Here is a 21193-nt window from a genome sequence, read left to right as displayed (position 1 = left end):
TTTAGCTCAAATTTCATCAATCCTATCATGATCTCACAACTAGCCTTTTGCCCAACTCAAACAAGGTGAAAATTAGAAGCCTCAAAGGATTTCGCTCTGGACCCTTTGGAAGGGTCAAGAGCGATTTTTATGATTAGGTCCAAATTCCATCATTTCTTTACTCCAAATTGCTTCCCAAGGCAAGTATATGCTAGTCTTCCCTCCACCAAGGCCTAGGAATTCATATTTTAGCCTCCATCATGAGCAAATTAGGTGATTTTGAGAATTTCGCTATGGACCCTTTGGAAGGGTTAGGAGCGAAATTCATGATTTGCTTGTTTTCCCTCACTTAGCTTCATTCTTCATCCCTTAAGTCATTAAGAACAAGTCTTTGGGCTTCAAAATTGATTGGGAATGCACTAGCTTGTAGATTGGAGCAAGGAATAGTGTCTTATGAAGAAATTCGTTCTAGACCCTTTGGAAGGGTTAGGAGCAAAATTCCTATTTTAGGTTGAACTCCACCTTCTTCTTACCTTGCTTTGCCATGATTCTCACCTTTGGATTCATCTCTCAACCTGACAACACTTGCTTGACCCCCAAAATGCCTAGAAAGGAGAATTTCGCTAAAAAACATGGCCAAGGACAGGACCTATTTAGGATTTCGCCCTGGACCCTTTGGAAGGGTCAGGAGCGAATTTCTTGTCCTATCCTAAAATCATCATCATTGGTGGCCACAATCCATCCAAGGGCAATCCTAGGGGCATCTCCCAACTTCTCTCACCTTGGTCTAGGCTTGGCTTGGCACAAATTTGGAAGATAGAATAGGTTTTAGGATTTTCGCTCTGGACCCTTTGGAAGGGTCAGGAGCGAATTTCATGCTCTTGAGTTCATTTCTTCATTCTTTTACTTCAACTCACCTCAAAGGTCAAGGAAACGTTGCTCCATTCTTCCCTAAGCCATAAAAAACCAAAAGTTTGACTTGATTTGCAAGGGAAATAGATGATCTTAGGAATTTCGCTCTGGACCCTTTGGAAGGGTCAGGAGTGAAATTCTAGTTTTTGCCCAATTCCTTCAAATTTATTGATCACTAGCAACTCAAAGTCATTCCTAAGGACATATCCAATCCTAGTTCACCCTGACCCACACTTGTCTTGGCATAAATTTGAGAGAAAAGAGAGGTTTTGGGGAATTTCGCTCTGGACCCTTTTGAAGGGTCAGGAGCGAAATTCACCTTCTAGGCTTGATATTTCATCTTTTCAACTCCAATCTTCTTTGCGAGGCAAATATACACCACTCCACTTGCATCCACGCCATAGGAACCAAGGTCTTGACCTTATCTAAGGAGAAAATGGGTGTTTTCAAGAATTTCGCTCTAGACCCTTTGGAAGGGTCAGGAGCGAAATTCAAGTTTTAGGCTAAAATCCTTCATCTCCTTCACCTTTAGTCACTCCCTAAGGCAAAAACATGTCAAACACTTCCAAATATTGCCCAAGGAGCTAAAGTATAGGCCTAAACAAGGGAGAAAATGAGGTTTATGGAGAATTTCGCTCTGGACCCTTTGGAAGGGTCAAGAGCGAAATTCATCCCCTAGGCAAAATCTTCATCTTTTAATGCTTTCAATCACTTCCCAAGGCAAGAACATGTCAAAACCTTCACAACATGCCTTAAAAACTAAGACCTTGGTCTAATCCAGGAAGAAAAGGGTGTCTTCTAAGAATTTCGCTTTGGACCCTTTGGAAGGGTCAGGAGCGAAATTCATAAATTAGGTTGATTTCACACTCCATTGCCTCAATTCACCTTCAAACTTGATCAAATTCACCTCAACTTATCACCATCAAGTCTATTTGCCACTTACTTAGCTCAAAACAAGGTCTTTCCAATGTCCTAGGCAAAATAGAGGGTTAAATGAGGATTTCGCTCTGGACCCTTTGGAAGGGTCAGGAGCGAAATTCACATTTAGGCTCAAATCTTGACTTCACTTCTCACATTTCTTCATCCAAACAAGTGTTTTGCCCTAAATAATGCCTAGGAATGAGTTAGTTCTAAGTTTGGGTCAAAGTAGAATGTCTTATGGAGAATTTTGCTTTGGACCCTTTGGAAGGGTCGGGGGCGAAATTGAAATTCGCTTTGGACCCTTTGGAAGGGTCAAGAGCGAAATTTGACATTTTGGACTCTCTATCAGGTTTCATTTATGGAATATAACATTTAAGTATAAGTACTTATACTTTAAGTTATATTCCATATATATACTGTCAGGATGTTTGAGAGTGGTTTTGGACCTCCAGGAGTTATAATGCAAAATCTAGGTTTTGGAGGATTCAATTTTCCAAACTTAGTCAAATTTCAGGATCAGGATGACATTCCAAACTTAGCCAAATTTCAGGACATTTGAAGATCAGGATGACATTCCAGACTTCATCACTCACCAACTTGACCTAACTCAGACCTTCAAAGATGATATTCACTCACCAAGCTTCATTGACCTACTGAAACTCAAACAAGACACTATTAGCAACAAGAGCAAGACTAGGCCTAAGGGAGACTTTCAAAGAAACCCTAACCTGGAGCACATGCTGACTCCCCCTGGCTCAAGTAGAGCCTGCCATCCTAGTGATCCCCTTGGCAACACTCAAAATGCAAAGGCTAATGAACAAAACCCTAAAAACCTAGAAAGCAAACCCCAGGAAGCAAAAAAAAAGGGGGGTCCCTATTTGCAATGGGGCAATGTGTGAATATGTCACAACAAGACCTTGTCAGCGACGGGGAGTGTGTGCAAAGCACAACATTTACGAAATCCTTCTATCAGATTAAAAAGAAAAAAGAGGAAGGTATCCACACAAATATAAGGCGCAACATAGTAAACCACCCCTACTTATGCTGCCTATGTATAGAATCTAGATTACCACCAAGAAGCTGAAAACAACTCTCATTACCCAAAGCAGGACGGGAACATTCCAGCCACAATTAGAACAGAATACATTCTTAGTTAGCATTCCACAAAACCCTTAGAGATATCTCCTTGCTGCACAATTGGAAGATTAATTCTAAATGAGACAATACCAAAAGTTTGAAAGCCAACTCTAACTTGGAATAGCTATCACTACATTCCTTCATAAAGTAAAGTTCAAGGAGGAGGCAGAAAAGCCCTGCAAATGGCATAAACATGGCCTGATTATGCAGCGTTGATGTGGTCTGTAAATACTTAACTCTGGTAAAGTTGATCTGCAAGTGATGTTTAACTATAATAAAAACCTTATGGAGAGGAATATAGCATACATGGCACAATTGTTATGATGTTTCCAGAAGCCAATGTCATATAGTAGACAATTTGAAACAATAAAACAGGGGCAAGGAAATGAACAAGAGAATGCAAAAGCTGCTATTTAAAAAAGTAGCTTTGAACATGGTTCAAGAGGTGTTACTATTAATTATGCAGAACATTAAAAGCTTGTCTATTTTAAGCACTATTCCAGATATGCCAATGACAAATGTTACCTCAAACACTCGGAAGTGTGACAAGCTAAGAAACTGAACCAGAAGTGGATGAATCTTCCTCCACAAAAATTGGTGCACCAGCCTAGTTTCAGGGCTTTCATTTTCAATTTCAGGTATATCCTCCATTTCAATATTCCTCTCATGTAAAGAATCTGCCTCACTGCTTGGAACAGATAGCATTTCCTCAAGTATATCGGTGAAATCATGTTTTGTAAAAGACAACTTACATAATATATCCATACAAAGAATTGCCGTATGGATCAGTCCCTCTGCGGCTTCATCAGAAGCCTTTTTCCCTTTAGTTTCCTTGTTCTTTGGTTTGTCTTGGGTTGGAATTGAGCTCAAAGTTGATTTCAATAAACAAATGATTTGCAACAGAGAACCTCCCAAGATTTTCATTTCGTTGTCAACAAGGACCTTAAATGGATTTTGGGATTCTGTTTGCTCAAATGACTCAATTAACATTAACTTGAGATGACGAAGACATGATTTTAATGCAAAGGATACAAGCTTGAAGTGATGAATAATTTGCTTCCCTGATGTACCTTGGCTACGATGATTGGAAGTCGGCTGGCTGGAGGAGATATTAGTATTCATTAACTTCATCGAAGCCTCTAAGAGGTGAGCAATGTTTGAGGTCATCAAGAAAGGAACTCTATCTTGAGAACAACTAGAGGAAAAAGCATTTGAACTATGTCTCAAGCTGTGAGATTGGTTCCCAGTCTCCTGTGTTTGTGCCTTGGGATCTGAAGGAGCCTTCATAGAGCCTTTTCGAGCCACATTTCCTTGCTTTCTACATGCAGATTGCTCTAGAGAATCGTAAAGTTCAATTAAGGACATAAGATCAGTTTTATTTTCTTCTCGGTTGGCATCAGTTGCATTTCTCAACTCTGAGACTGAAATATCTAGTAAAACCTCCAAAATTCCCAACATTACACAAGCTTGTTCAATATTCCTTTCTCCTTCTGACGTTTCTGGGTTGAAATTCTGTGTCTTATCTAAACTGTACCCTGCATCAAAACAAAATGATTGAGATGTCAAAATAGCAACTCATGTTAACAAGAAACATGGTTACATTTATTTATAAATATTAAACATTGGAATATGAACCTTCCAATTTGCCCCTTCGGAAACTCTGTCTCAGGTTTAAGAAGGCATTTGCAAAAGATTCACCAGATGAGACTCCTCCACCCTGTAAAGAATCAAGATATGTTAAATGCTAATGTCTTATGGTTTACTGGCATTAGTTCCTGGTGTATCATATGTTGACCAGATTGAATTGGTTGAATATTATGGTAAAATACCTCATTATCCTGTGATAATGAAAATCCAAAGCATGTCATTGAGTATTCAGACTGTTGAACAGTTTTATTTTGTGGCTGAAGGACAAGAAGATGATGCACACAAGAAAGTAGATAATCTAATGGCTCCTCCAGACAGATTATCCCATTGCGGACTTTAACACAGGTACTTAATTTGAGCTGGAGTCCACCATCCTGCAATCAAATATTTATAAACTGTAAGCATAGGAAGGCTACACATCAGTAATTATCTTTGACTCTGTGACCATACAAAAAAACTGTCAAGAATTGAATCATATAGAGATAATAGTATCCCAAAAGTAATCACATCTGATAAATTTATATGCCCGGTTAAAACTTCAAAGGAAAAATTGCAAAGCACCTCTTGGGGGACACAATATTGAAGAAAATGAGGCCATAGTAGATCAAAGACTGGCCCTGCAGCAGCAGGATCAACCAGAACAAGCTTCACAAGGCCTTTATACATTGCTTCCTTTACCCGTGCCTGTGGGTCATGAATTTATAAATGACTAACAACCAGTACTTTGCAACAGAAGAAATACATCACAGGTAAAGTGAGTATATAGGACATGCCTGTTGTAAAAGGCACCTTCGCAATAATCCTTTGAGCTCTTGAAAAAGATTCAGTCCCAGTCCACGAGCAAATTTGGTTTGCTGACTGCAGCTAGCCTGACTTGAAGTTGGAAATGAGTCTAAATCACTGTTAGCCATCTGCTTTTCTGATATAATCAGATCTATTATGGCTCTAGTTGCAGCCACACGAGAAGTCTCTTCCCGTCCAAATATTGCCTTCCTCAAAACCAAGACAGTATAATTCTGTGCATATGACCACACAAATAAGAGAATTTTCAACGGTCAGAATATGCGTGTGCATGTTAAAAAACTTTTAGTCTTGTGAAATTTATTGCAAGGACGATCACCTGGAGATCACGGCTCATCTGAAATAGAGGGCATAAAGATTTGATGAAAGAGGAAGAAGTTATGAAATTCAATAAGGTGAAATAATCTAAGGACTCCTTCAAACGAGCAACATGCTCAAGCATCAGATGTGGATAACTCTGAACTAGCTCACCAAGTAACCTGTGAGACTATTTCTTATAAGAAAAAAAATTCATAACAAACCCAAGCATACATCAATTTGCAATCATATGAAGTCACCTGATAACTACAGAGCTCTGTGCAGGCTTCAGAGAAATAATGCGAATTTTAATTTGTTCGATAATCTGCAAATCATAACATCCCCCTGAAGTGAAGAGTTGCATATAGACTTTGCCAAAAGAGGGACGACAGCTTTAAGAAAATGAAAACTAGGCATTTTTTTATGTCAGACTATCAGGACTGAAAAACCAACCTCATTCCGTGCCATATCATGAATTTCAAATGCTGTTTTCAATGCTTGGACTCCTAGCTCCTTGACTCCTACTAAACCATTACAACTAACAGAATCTGCTGCAAAACACATCTTCCCAGCTTCAACAAATTCAAGCAAAGCAAAACCAATCTTGACTACACTTGGTATAATATGGTCTCGCCCAAAACTGCTATACTGCACCTGAAGCAAAAAAACAGAGCAATCACATCAAATAATAGCACAGAAAAATCAACATAGTGATGTTTTAGATATCAAACAAAACAGGATTATTTATATTGATATTAGTAAGCAAAGTGATGGAACATTTATTGCTAAAGCTTGAATTTTAGCGTTACCATACAGGAAGCTTGGCCTTAGACTTGAACCAAAAGACAAGACAGAATTACCGCTTGTAGCAAAGCTTCTTCTACAGCTTTTGCAATCTGCAGAGACTGCAATCTCAAATCATCTGGAATCCAGCTGCAGTCTCTGCAAACCATCGGCAAAAGTTCAAAATACAAAACCTGAAGAGTTTAGTTTTAAAAGTTCTAAATTTCAGATTCAGATTCTACTTCTGCCTAGCAGTCAATGTAATTGTATACTTTGAATCATCCAAAGATTAACACATGGGCTGAAAGTGTGCTATTTTGTATAGCCTAGTGGCCAACACAATTGCATATTTTGAATAATCCAAATGCTAATGCATGGGCTGAAAGTGTTTGCTATTTTTATAGTGGTCAACGTAAATGTATATTTTGAATCATCAAAAGGTTAAAGCATGGGTTAAAAGTTGTTATTTTTCTAAATGGTATTGTAGATGAACAAATAACCAAATACTCAAAAGATAACCAGGTGCACTGGTACATAATCATTTGAGAATATTTGCCCAAACTGTATTAGAGAGCTAAGCCATTCCTCTTATCAGGCTAAGGGATCGCATTACTAGCTAGTGGATTCATACATGCGGATTGCAGTTTATTATCAATAGGCTTCAAATATGAAATATTGCAAAAAAAAGGTAATCATTACACAATGTAACAATGAATTGAGTTTTAATGATGAATCACATATATTAATGCAGATGGATTAAACCAGGCCCCTCATGCTTATAGCCATGGCATATAGCCCCAACCCAACTGCATCTATCCATTGTTACCTAATACATCTCATAAAATGACTCAAATATAAAATGTATAGGCTACATGCAATCATAGAAGCCCCTAAAGCTTGGATATACAACAAGTAGCTCACAGAATGTAGAATCCAATCTAAATAGAAGAAAAGCAAGTGCTGTAATGCTAAAAAATAGAAGGATCGTACCTAGCTTAAAACAAGAAAAGAAAAAAATGACTTTTTGCATTGTATTTGGTGAGTTTAGTAGGAGAACAAGTACCAAGGAAAAGGTACAAAAAAACTCGCATTCCTTCTTTGCAAGTAAGGTGTTCTCCATCAAACTCAATCTCTTCCTCAACATCTCAAACTTCCCTTTTCCCAAGGGCTTTGTCAAAATACCTACAACCTATGAATTTAAGGGAGCATATGTAAGAATCATTACTCTCTTCTAAACTTTGTCTATGAAGTTATATTGTTGAATGTCTATAATAATTATATGCTTAAAGCAATCACAAAACAATAGATGTTTAGAGAGCTTGATGCAACTCTGATTTTCATAGTACAGAATTTTTGCTCCAACATCTAATCAATAACTTTTCTTGTCAACTTCCAAAGCCTGCTAACCTTGCAACTAGCAAAAGAAGCTAGTATGTATTTGAAATGTATTAAAATGGTATCCTCGCCTAAAGACATAAACTAAGATCCCAAATCAAAATCATTCATTGGAGGAAATAGCCACCAAGATCCAACTTCAGTCCTACAAGATAGCTGGATTTTGTGTATGATTAGTTCCTCTTTTTGTGTTTGATTTGATTGGATATGATTATGTTGAGAAATGACTAGGTAAAAAGATGCAAAATTGACAAGATTAGCATAAACAAATGGATACAAAAATTATAAATTCAGATGTGGAAATGAGATGCAAAAAGGAACCTGTCACTGAAATCTAAGCCTAAAAATGTTGGACTATGAAGCTAGGCACCCTAGTCCTGCAAGTGTCTTCGTCAGTTGAGGCTTCGAATTCCAAATCAGCATGTTCTGTAGATAACTCTCTCCAAAATTCAGCCAAAAGTGTCAAACTATGTAGCTAACCGGATTAGTCCTAAGGTTTTCACCTGTTTGAAGTCTAAAACTGTGTCTTAGACTCTTAGTTTGTTCTGCACAAACCTGCAACTTTTTGTTGTGGGATCTATAACATGCATGCGCGCAGAGGGAAAATGTTGTGTTGTATAGGGGCTTGTCTAAGTCAAACCCGTGTTGGTGTTTCTACCTCCACAACAACTATGATGATTAGAAAGAGAGCTTACCCCTGGAAGGGCAAAGGCTAAATCATAAATGAGAAGTTGAATTGACAAGATTATACCTTAGAATTGATGATGGTGGTGATGCAATGCTCTTTAGATAAATCCTCCAAGTATTGATGCAATAACATGACAAATCATAACAAAATCCATCATGAAAACATACTTGAAAATAAGTTGTTCTAGCTTGATGATCCTTGTACTCCGGTATGCTCTTGGATGAAAGAATTAGGACTTGGAATGAAATTGCTTGATAATCAAAATGAATTAGAGATGATGTCTTTATATAGGGTTCTCAAGGTATGTTCACATTTTGGCCAATTTCCAATAGTCATATCAAAATGGTGGGAACTGATACCCCAAAAAGGCAGGAACTGCCATGCCCCACGTTAGTGATCAGACAGATCACATATCACCTTCAAACAAGACAGGCGCATCATAGATGTCATGAACATTTCTCACAACAAATAGCACAGCATGAAGATCATGGGTCTTAAGTCTTCCCCACAGCGATCAAGGTTAACCAACCTTAACTAAAGTGATTAGAGAGAGCAATCGGATTTTGGAAGGGGTGCATTAGTCTAAAGCGATTCCACCCCTAGTTAAGAGACAACACCCTACCTAGAAGGAGGTATAAAGAGAGTACGTGTTAACATCAAGGAGGGCATCAATGTGGAAAAAAAAAAAAGAAGGCTTCAACGGTAATCATTTCAGTGGTGGGATTGCACATCCTATTGGTATGGTGCATATATATAATCTGTTTATATCTATACTTTCCAGAATTATATACTGTATGCTTATAAATATCCAGAACATATGATGCTACTATATATATATGCATCTATCTTTGCATATACATACATTGCTGATAATACTGTTTACATGTATTCTGAGCATGGATCTAATCATGAATATTTTGTAACTGACTGAAACTTATATGTATACTTGCTTATAATATGAATGTATCGAAGCCATGATAGAGGAGGAAAGATTGCCAGCAGGGGAACAGCGATGGGGTCACCTTCTGGACACACTACAACATTTGGCAAGGGCCCATGAGGCCAAAGGGGTATGAAGGATACTGCCTTTGGGTCTGTTAAGGGGTGGACTTCTGGGCACCCTGTGGTAAACCGCCCTCACTATCATGGTGAATGTCAGATATCCAACCTAAGGAAGTAATATATTGGTGGCACGATTGAGGGGGACAGTGATAGGATACCTCAGCAAGTATGCCACCTCATTTTGGCAAGAGCCACATGAGGCCAAGGGGGACAAGGTCTGCCCTTGGGCATGGGTTAGAGGGTCTCTAGAACACCCTATCAACTCACCATGTCTTAGCTTCCCACTAGTAAAATTTATGCTTCCATTATGTTGTGCTTTCAACTTATATATATGCTGTTATTTTCTAAATGAAAGTATCAGCTATTTTAAGGGGTTACAATTTTGGAACACTCTCTAACTTACTTGCAGGACTTTTCACCAGAATTTGAGGTACTCTCTAAGAGCCATTTCTTAGCTAGAACTTGTGATTTAGGGCAGAGCTTAGGCACTGATAACTTCGGGACATTACAGGAACCAACACTCCAAAATGTTCAAATTAGGGCCCCTTTTGGAGAGACTAAGGGACTAGGTGCCATAGTCCACTAGGACTAGGGTGCTAGGCACCATAGTCTAGCCAAAAATGGACCACAGAAAGGTGGTTGCAGAGTGCACAGGTACAAGGCCTAGGATCAATTCATCTCATTAGTATATGATAATTGTTTGGATGAGATAAGGCCAAAATAGGCTCAAAATGGCCCAAGAGGTACAGCAAAGCAAGGGCCCAAAAAGGAGTGTGAAATTGTAAGGGAATACAATTGTCACTTGCTTCCTACTAGGCAAAGATATCATCTTTGATCCCAAGCTAAAACAGAATCTTGAATTACTTTTCCTAGCATTACCATCACCTGCCCAATATATATCTACAAAGCCTTGCAACATCAAATAACATCTCTAACATATCTCAGCCCATATTGATTTGTACCTTTCAAGAATCAAAGCACGTGCTTTGCAACAGTCCAATGAATCCGCCTCACCTTAACCATGAATTGGCTCAATGTATTCACTACAAAGCAAATATCAGGTTAGGTATTCACCAAATACATGAAGAAACCTATCAACTACTTCCATACCAAAGGATCCACTAAATCTGATCTTGAATCTACAATATAATTCAGATTTGAAACCATTTGAGTAGCATGTGGCTAACAATCCATCACCCAAAATCTCTTTGTGATCTCTTGTGCACTTCCCTTGATCAAGAAACACCTAAACACACTAAAAACCAAAAAGTGACATAATGCATGCATTATGTCGCTTTTTGGTTTTTAGAGTGGTTAGGTGTTTTTGAGTCTAATAAGGTCCTTTGAGATCATTTGGGATCATTCTAATCCATTGTGGAAAGTTATAGGTCATTTGGTCAAAAGTTGTAAAAGTTGCTACAAAATTGTCAATATTGCAACACAAGCTGTCAAAGTTGTCAAATTGTTGTAATTGTTAAAATATGGTTATATGGTGGTTGGAACAGTTGTGGAATGATGGATAATGTATAAATGTGCCTTCCAACTTGAATTCCAAGGTCGGAGAGTGATTGAATGAAAAGAAAAATTATTTTGGGATTGTTAAACTTGTATTTTTCTGAGTGCAGCAGTCTGAAATTCTCTTGGTACGGCCTTCTACGAATAGTTACAAACTTACAGGCATGAAACCAATGGAAAAAGTTGGGGAAATGTTTTCAGGTTCAAATGCTTTTTGTTTGAGTTGATTTCATTATGTTTTGCAAAAGTTATGGCAATTTTACTAAGTGCAGCCCTGTTATTGACCTAGGGTTTCCAGTGGGTGAAAATAATTCATATCTTGACTTTCCACCATTGGAAATCCATGAAAATTGGTGGAAAGTTCTGTTTTCATGTCATCTTCAATCCCTCCAAAGAGGAGTTCCTAATTCTTTTATTTGGGAAAGCTATCCTCGACAGAAGGTTTGAAATTGTTTATATCACAGTCAAGAACCTAGTTACATAAGGGTTTGAATGCAAATATTGGTGTTCTTGGTTAAGTTAATAATAGTATTGTTGTGATTGGTTGGTGGAATGATGTAGAAGGCCTTACTAGCCTATTATTTGAAAGTTTGAATCAAGTTATTGGTCTGCACTTCTATTAGGCATGAGAAGGACATGTTTGGGCCTAGGCAATGAAGGATCATCAACATGAAACAAGTGTTATTGAGTTGTTCTGTGTAATGAATGTGTGTAAACCACCAAAACATGCTGGAAGTGAGTTAGAACATCCCAAAGTTGTGTGTGTGGATTGGGCTTGAAGCACATGCATTCACTAGTTAACTAGGATGAACCTAATTATGGTAATTATTAAACCATTGTGTGAAAATGTGGGAGTTTGAAATCTGATTAAAGTTCTTTTGCTGCATCACAGAACCCCACAGCCCAATGAATAGTCCACATGGTCGATGTTCATATCAATCTCAGAGGCCAGCTCATCCTTGCACCATGCTAGGAGCTTCCCCATACTACCTTTAAGGACTCAATCATCCCCATACTGGACTAAAACTAACAAACCTAATTTATCAAGTAGATAGTAAAGGTTAGGGCCTTCAACAATTTTGGTGAAGCCCAACTTCAACAAATACTAATCAATATATCAATACCAAGCATTTAGTACTTGCTTCAAGCCATACAATACCACCTTCAACCTCGATACATGGATCTCGTGCCTATGCTCTTCAAACCCCCTAGACTGATTGATATATACTTCTTAATTTATCTTTCCATTCAAAAAAGTTGTCTAGACCAAAGGGGACACCCTGAAAAGACAAACAACCTAAATCAAAGATATGAACAGCATATGCAATTACTAATGCTGCACAATTTTCTCATGGAAGTTTGCATAAAAGAGATAACTAAAATAAAATTCTATCCTACCTTCTTTTATCTCACAGATTGAGCACAAGTCTTCAAATTGTTTTATCCCAGAAATAAGGTTTTTTAATATTTAGAACACTTGCAACTAGAAGAAAGAAGTAGATTGTTGCCGGGAATAATCATTATGTTATGTTGTCATATTATGTTTATGTTGTTGTCGGTAATAATGAGTTACGGCAGTCAATTAGTTAGTCGTCCCGAAGGGCAGTTGGACGCGACGGTTGGTCGCACCCCTTCGGGTATTATATATTGCGTACCTTTCCTTCGAAGTGGCATCATGATAGTGGTATTTGGGTGTAATGTTATAAGCACTTGATGTACATGGACTGTTGAATTAATACAAAGACTGGTTATTTAATATATTTCCATCATGTTTTGTGCATTTACTTTCTGCATTTAATCGTTTACCGTATGAGGCAAACATTTGGCACCATTGCCGATTTCAAACCTGGGAATGGGAGTAACCCGTATGGCACGACGATAATGGGCCAACACCTGGATGAAGGGACAAGCACCCCTGAGGGAGAAGAGCCGGAAGAATTGTTCAACGAAGAGAGAACACTAACGGTGGACTTTCGATGCATCCTTCACGCAGCAATTGAAACCCACGTACGAAGGGAAGCCACGCAAGAAGACGTGCCCGAAAGTGCTGTGTGGTCTGCCCTATCAGTGAGCCCTGCAGTGAACCAGTTGATGACCAACCTTCCCAATTTGTTGGCTCAAGCGTTTCTTGCTCTCCAGAACCGCTGAGAGGAAACCTATCGCGAAACCCGCCGTCAACAGATCTTGCGGCAGTACGAGGAGAGGTGTCAACGAGAGGAAGAGGAGCGTGATGAAACCCGACGAAGGACAAACAATCCCTGAACTGCGAATGGAGAAATACAGAAGAACAATGTCATAGTCATAGGAATTATGTTAACATACATTGTATACAAGAGAATGAATTAATAAGAAGGTGTTCTTGTTTTAAATGTGATATTTTGTTTCATCAGGCGGCATTAGAATTGATGCCCAATCTATTAAATAAGGACAAAAGTAAAAAGGAATATGTGGAAGAGGTTGAAGCAGCCCGATGAGCATTGATTGTCGAACAACAGGCCGAACATAGGAGACGGTTAAAGGGAATCGCAAAGGAACTGAGTGGAAGGAACAACAAAAATGGCGAGGGCCAAGTCTCGAATTTAATTGAAACCACACGGAAGCAACTGGGGGACCTTTCCCTCACGTCGGAAGAAAATGGTGACGGACCATTCAAACGAGAGGACAAGACCAGGAAGGAGGAGTTCGAAACCGAGAACAGAGAAGTAGGAGATACCGGTGCAGCCGAAGGTGTCGGGAGGATACAAGGGCACAATAGCAGAAGCAATATGTTCGGGTCGAGCTCAGCCATCCCTGGTAGTCAAGGCAATCTGGTGGGACCTAGCGGACCAGCTTCCGGAGTACCTGGCAGTAGTGGACCTGGAGGGTCGATCTCGGGAGGTACGAACCTTGGAGGTTCTGGAGGGCAAGGTGCGTCGAAGGTAAGAAGCGCGATGGCGGGCAAACAGAAGTTGCCCAAATTCAACGGAGATGGCAAAGATGACCCTGTACGGCACTGTCGTACATGTGAGACAATATGGTCAGCTAATGGGGTGGTTGACAAAGCGGATTGGGTGGTGCAGTTCCCTGCCACCTTGAGAGGGGTAGCCATTGATTGGTGCTCTGATGTGGATAAAGTAAAGGTGGGAACATGGGATGAACTACAGAAAGCTTTCGAGACGGAGTTTCGACTCCTTCGAGATGATAATGAGATCGTGGCGGAGATATTAAGCACAAAGCAGGGAAAGCACGAGACAGTGCGAACATACAACCGACGATTAAAAGAGTTACTGGGGAAGATGGAGAACCAGTCGGCTGACGGACTAAAGAAGAGATGGTTCGTGGAAGGGTTGCGGTCATCCCTACGGAGAAAGATGAAAATTGTACCGCCCACCTCATACGATGACACATACAACCGCGCGATGGATTTGGAAAGTGAATGCAAAACATCGCAGAAGAAAAAGGACAAGTCCTCTGCAGAAGAGGAGTCCTCGAGAGAAAGCAGTAGTGATGAATCATCAAGTAAGAAGGTGCAAGCTCTTCAAAAGGATATTCACCGTATGTTGAAGGAATTTAAGAACATGAAAGGAAGCACGAGTAAAAACGAAGACTTGTGGTGCACGGAATGTAAGGAAGGTCACACAAAAGGCACTTGCCCAAAGAAGTCTCTCTGTGAAATTTACCAAATGTTGGGACACGCCGTCAAAGAGTGTCCCTACAACATGAAAACAAAAGGGAACTAAGTATTCTTCACGCAAGAGCAACCCTCACTGTCCGCAGCAGCGGGCTCCACCCAGTCGCAAGCTGACGCCACTGCATCATCGGGTGGTTATAGAGGTAACCGAAGAGGAGGGAGAGGCAACAACAACAACGACAATCGGAGCAGAATGCAGTATGATGCTAAGGGGCGGCCAATAATTCAATGTCGGGCCTGCAAACAATGGGGGCACTTCGCTCGGGAGTGCCAAAATACTGAAACCCCCCAGAGCCTGTGTAGATGGTGCGGCCCCAGTGATCACGATGACACAAAATGTCCTAAGCCGGGGGTGAATCTACTCAATATTGAGAAGACGAGCGAAGACAAAGAAGTATTGGCAATCACTCGCATGCAGGCGAAGAAGGCAACGTATCCTGACCCCTGCACAGAGAAGGAGAGACTGCAGGAGGCAAAGGCCGACATTGAACGAGAGATGGCGGCAGAAGGACGGAAGAACACGGAGATGACGAGTCCCTCAACCCGCCTGAAAGCGGAAAAGAATATCATTGGGCAAGTCTTGCAGATGGAGGTGCCGATAAAGGCAAAAGACCTTCTAGACTTCATGCCACATTTGAGGACTGCCATCCTCAACAATGTGCTAAGCACCGCACACGCACCTTCGAGTGCACCGCAGGTGGAGGTTTCCGTCAGCCCTTCGACTGACCCGATGTTACTAGCCTTGAACAGTGGTAGCACCCAGTTGTGGTAGGAATGGGCATCCTTGGGACCATTCTGAAGGACACCATTGTGGACAAAGGTGTTGGGGTGAATGTACTACCAGAAGAGACATGGAAGAGGCTGGGGAAACCCACCCTATGGCCATCCACATTCAATTTGGTGGGAGTCGACCAACACAGCATCAAGCCACTCGACATATTGATGGCCCAACAAGTGACAAATGGTACGCAGCCCTTCCTGTTAGATTTTGTAGTTATTCCCCTAAAAAAGAAAGGCTATGACGCCATCCTGGGGAGAGTGTGGTTGATCACCGCGAGGGTGAACCATAACTAGAAGAAAAATACACTCTCCATGGAGAAGGAAGGGCGGAAATATATCATTGACCTACGGACCCAAGATGTTGGCGAAGAGCTCGCCTCTTCTGACTCGGACTCAGAGGACTCTAATAAATGGGAATGGGGTTCCGACGAAAGCAAAGGCAAGAACGCGATGGAGCCAACCAGTGAAGGGGTACTCGAATTGGAGGGATGTTCTGAAGACGAGGTGTGCTCACTCAACGGGCTCTTCCATTGGCAAATGGAGGACTACGAACTTTTTCAATGCAACATGTTGCAGATAGAGGCGCCCGTCAATCCGGAGGTCTTCCCTCCGGAATACAGAGAATATAAGGAGGGGGAAGCCCAAGTGGACGAGGCACCTGCACATCAGTTCGAGAAAGACAAGCCAATTCAATTTAAAGAGTCCAAGCTGAAGGCAACAAACCTAGGAAAGGAGGAGGACCCACGGAATATATTAGTCGGGGATGACTGGGATCTCGTGCTGAAGGCAGCGACCTTCAAAATATTTCTGGAGTTTAAAGACGTCTTTGCATGGACGTATAAAGACCTGAAGGGGGTACCTCCCGAACTGTGCGTGCACCACATCCCGTTGGTACCCGGAGCCCGACCTGTACGAAAAAGACCGTACTGGATGAACCGCAACTATGCAACGCAAGTGAACGAAGAGATAGAAAAAATGTTGGAGGCCGGTATCATTTTCAAAGTACAAACAAGTGAATGGGTGTCGCCCATAGTCATTTCATTAAAGGAGGCTAACCAAATAAGGATTTGTGTGGACTTTTGGTGTCTCAATGCGGTTACGATTAAAGACCCCTTCCCAATCCCGTTTACGGACAGCATACTAGAGGAGGTGGCCGGCCATGAGATGTATTCGTTTATGGAAGGATTCTCTGGATATAACCAGATCTCAATCGCCGAAGAAGATAAACTGAAGACCACCTTCGTGGTCGAAGCTGGTGTCTATGCATACAACCGGATGCCATTCGGCCTATGCAATGCACCTGCAACATTCCAGCAAATTATACTACACATATTTGACAAGATGTCGGTAGGGAATTTTAAAGCCTTTCTCGACAACTGGTCCAACTATAGCGGGCAAGATACGCATTTGGTAGCCCTCAGAGAGTGCATGGAGAGATGCCGAAGGGCAAGGCTGGCCCTTAATCCAAAAAAATGTCGATTTATGGTGCCACAAGGCAAATTGCTTGGGCACATTGTATGCAAAGCAGGTTTGAAGACGAACCCAGACAAAATACGGGTGATCGTGGAGATGGAGCCTCCTACGAATGTCACCAGGGTAAAGTCCTTCCTAGGCCATATCGGCTACTATAGGAGATTCATAAAAAACTTTGCACAAATATCCCACCCTTTGGACAAGCTTACCCGCAAGGGTGAGCCGTACACCTAGGGGACCTCGGAGAGTGAAGCATTTGAGGAATTGAAGACGAGGCTGGTAGCTGCCCCCATCCTCGCTTACCCCAACTGGGACAGGGAGTTCCATGTCCATGTGGACGCTTCAAACTTTGCGATTGGTGTCACACTGGCCCAAGTGGGAGATCACAGGTTGGATCATCCCATCTATTTTACCAGTAGACTGTTATCCAAAGCGGAGAAAAATTACAACACAACAGAACAGGAGGCATTGGGGATGATCTATGCAGTGCAAAAATTCAGACACTACCTATTGGCGACACCGTTCACATTCTACGTAGACCATCAAGCCCTCATGTACTTGGTCAACAAGCCGATAATTCAAGGAAGGATTAGTCGATGGCTACTCTTGCTGCAAGAGTTTACGTTCACCATTATCGTGCAGCCTGGGAAAAGCCATGTGATAGCGGACCAATTATCACGCATAAAGTCAGGAGAACCAGTGTAAGGGGTGAACGATGATTTTCCAGATGCCCACTTATTCCAAATTGTTGCATTGCCACCATGGTACACGGCCATCGGGGAGTATCTTTCTACTTCAGTCTTTCCGCCAAGCATGCTACCAGGAGAACGAAGGAAACTGGTTTTACGAAGTTGAACATTCCAATTGGTCAATGGACTGTCATTTAAGATGGGACCGGATCAAATACTTAGAAGATGTGTAATGGAGGAGGAGGTGCCAGGAGTTCTCCGAGAAGCGCACGAAGGGCCGGCGCGGGGCCACATGGGACCGGACACTACTGCACGGAAGGTGCTACTCGCGGGCTTGTGGTGGCCCACGCTATATAATGATGCTCGAGAATGGGTCGTTGGTTGCGACACGTGCCAAAGGGCTGGGAAACCATTGAAGCGGGACTTTATGCCGCTCAACCCCTCGCACGCACAAGAATTATTTGAACGATGGGGGTTGGACTTTGTCGGACCACTCAAAGTCAGTCGTGCTAGGCGGTGCAGATACATCGTGGTAGCCACGGAATATTTGACTAAGTGGGTGGAAGAACGGGCCCTACCCGATAACTCGGCGGTGAGTACAGCCAGATTTATTTATGAGCAAATCATTACTCGTTATGGTATCCCCATGCAGCTAACGAGTGACCGAGGTGGCCATTTTGTCAACCATGTTATTAAGTTGCTCACGACAGAATTTAAGATCTTCCATTCTCTGTCGAGTCCTTACTACCCTCGAGCCAACGGGCAGGCGGAGGCCACGAACAAGATCCTTGTAGGAGTCATTTATAAGTCGTGTGGGGTCGAAGGGGAAGATTGGGAAGAGAAGTTACCCTCGGTGTTGTGGGCTTACCGCACGACGTACAAAGTGAGTATGGGACAAACGCCCTTCCAACTTATGTATGGGCAAGAAGCAGTGGTACCTGCCGAATTCATGGTACCGAGTCTTTGTATTGCAATAGAAAATAGACTCGGCGATATGGAGAGCCTGAGGGAGCGACTTTATGCTCTGAATAAACTTGATAAGAAGCGGATGATGGCTCAGTGGGCAACCGAGACAACGCAGCAAAGGAGGAAGTTGTGGCACGATAAGCATCTAAAGCGAATGAAGTTCACCCCAGGACAACTCGTGTTGAAATATAATGGGCAAAATGAAATTAAACCTGGAAAATTTAAAGTGAGGTGGCTAGGACCTTACAAAGTTCGCGAAGTCTCAGCAAATGGATCGGTTCAACTGTGGACATTGGACGGCCGCGAAGTGACCGAAGTCGTGAACGGGTCCAAATTGAAGGTTTACCACGAACGGAGGGAACCTAGACCCTCCAATCAAGGTGTTTGATTGAAAAAAAAAAAAAAATCCATACGATTTGTACGACACAAAAAAAAAAAAAAAAAAAAAACCACGATGGAATCACCGTACGGTGGGACCACCGAGGGTGGCAACACCGACGGTGGGACCACCGTGCGGTGGATACCGTCACCGCAAGGCATAAAGGCGCCGCGGGTTATAAACTCACCGCATAAAAATGCAACCCCATGCTACAGCCCGCATAAAAACGCAACCCCAGCCCAGCCCACCACACATGCAGTCCGCCCAACAACGCAGTGCCCACTCAAGCTCAGGGCAGGCACACACAAAGCATACACAGCCATCCAAGAGGTAGTTAAGGTGGTTACACGAGTGTTTCACAACCGTACGGCTATAACCAGAAATCAGTTACACGAGAAATTAATGGAGTCGACTGGGAAACGGAGTTGGAAAAGCAATTGCAGGCTTCCTCTAGTGGCAGCCAGATGAATAAAAATACCAGGGTCTTGTCATCAGGTGTGCGTGTTGTAGGCAGCACAATGGATGCCAGCGCAAGTCAGAAGAAAAAGCAAAAAACACCACAACCTGCAGCAAGTGGAAAAAATACATTAACTCCTCAGAATATCACCTTTGAGGGACTGAACGGGTCTGAATGCTGGAAATGGTGGCAGAACACACCCGACGATGATTTGGTGAAGCAGAACCTTCGTAAGGCAGGAGTGGAGTGGGCTATCCGAATGCTCGTGTTTCCTATCAGAGAGTATGAGGGTGCTCTACAGTTCTTGGTGGACACCTTTGACAGACACACACGAACGAGTACTTTTGAGTATCTCGGGAGGGATGTCGCCATATCCTTCAAAGTTGTGGACTTTACCAGAGTGTTCGGCATCCCAGGCAAACAGGGCAAGAAAATCGAGTTAAAGGCTAAGAAGATGAAACATGAGGAGAAAGAATATTGGATTAAATTAGTATCCAGAAACTTGACGACAACGGAGCTGGACAGCGTGGCTAATGCCACGAAGGGACAAGGAATACGCAAGACCTTTGTTACAGAGGGCCACTGGCCATTAAGAGCAGGTTGACGGGATCTGGTAGGGCGTCGGGCATCGCCCTCCCTCAAATTATGCTCATGAATGGGCTTATGAACGGCATTGTGCACGATTGGGCTGCATTGCTAGCAGAGAGAATGTGCGAGTTCTTGACGATGCAGCATCGCACGTTTTATATGCCCCATTACACCATAGGACTGTTCTTGGAAGCCACGCGGCAAGCAGTGTCAGAGGCAGAGTTGGAGGTACGGCCGCAGGGACCGTTGGCAGCAAGTGAGCCTCCTATCATGTATTGGAGACACCTTGACATTGGGCACTCTTCCACGAAGCAAAAACAGATGGCAGATATGGCCTCAAGGGAACCTGATAGTGGGAGGGAGACTTCTAGTAGTATAGAGGATTCAAAAGCGGAGGATGAGGAGGATGATAGCAGTAGGGTGACGGTGGAGAGGGTCCTTTTTGCCCCACCCTTGCTACCGATGGGCACACCTGTAACGTCATCTGGAGTGGGAGGCACCTCTATTCTGGCATTTGGGCAGACCCACACGCCAGTTACACTTGGCCCCATCCAACAGCAGGTAGCATCACCTCCGCAGTGTCGAGCACCACCTTCGGGACCGGCCCCGGCCACGGAGGCACTTACCGAAGACATGGCAGAGTCGTGTACAGATGGGTCGCCGCATCGAGTAGTGGTAGATGAGGAGCAGGGACTGAGGGAGGTGGTTGATACGGAGCCTCAAGTGCGGTTGGATGTTGTTGGACTTGAGACAGTGGTGACCATTTTTGCCTCCTTGTTGGAGGAGCCCATGGCTAGGGCAACACACACTCCGGTCGTAGAGATGCAGAGAGTCCCAGGGATCCCTAGTACAGACCCGTTGGTAGTGGCTATGGAGAGCTAGCTGACTCAGCGATTTTAGATGACAGTGGTACCACCCGTGGGAGCTACCGTATTCTCACCCTGTCGAGAGTCTCCAGCTGAGGTCGTAGACGTGGATGCTTCATCTGCCGAGGCATAGGTACCAGTAGTTGGGAACGAGGCAGGAGAGGTCATCTCTACCATCCAGGAGCAGG

At 42.6% G+C, this 21193-nt stretch overlaps 1 protein-coding gene across 1 annotated transcript in view; it reads right to left on the bottom strand.

Annotated features, from left to right (window-relative positions):
* Nucleotides 1-21193, bottom strand: part of LOC131044666 (uncharacterized) — a 101697-nt gene that overhangs the window by 18845 nt on the left and 61659 nt on the right. The window contains exons 3-11 of the mRNA XM_057978037.2: nucleotides 6555-6636; nucleotides 6148-6348; nucleotides 5955-6019; nucleotides 5717-5876; nucleotides 5370-5612; nucleotides 5158-5280; nucleotides 4779-4970; nucleotides 4585-4666; nucleotides 3475-4484 (exon numbers count right to left, since the gene is read on the bottom strand). Of these exons, the coding sequence (XP_057834020.1) occupies nucleotides 3475-4484; nucleotides 4585-4666; nucleotides 4779-4970; nucleotides 5158-5280; nucleotides 5370-5612; nucleotides 5717-5876; nucleotides 5955-6019; nucleotides 6148-6348; nucleotides 6555-6636 (2158 nt within the window). The remainder of the gene's footprint in view (nucleotides 1-3474; nucleotides 4485-4584; nucleotides 4667-4778; nucleotides 4971-5157; nucleotides 5281-5369; nucleotides 5613-5716; nucleotides 5877-5954; nucleotides 6020-6147; nucleotides 6349-6554; nucleotides 6637-21193) is intronic.

This window comes from Cryptomeria japonica, chromosome 2 (assembly GCF_030272615.1).
Source record: "Cryptomeria japonica chromosome 2, Sugi_1.0, whole genome shotgun sequence".
NCBI classification, from domain to species: domain Eukaryota; kingdom Viridiplantae; phylum Streptophyta; class Pinopsida; order Cupressales; family Cupressaceae; genus Cryptomeria; species Cryptomeria japonica.
This window is presented reverse-complemented; position numbering and strand designations above follow the sequence as displayed.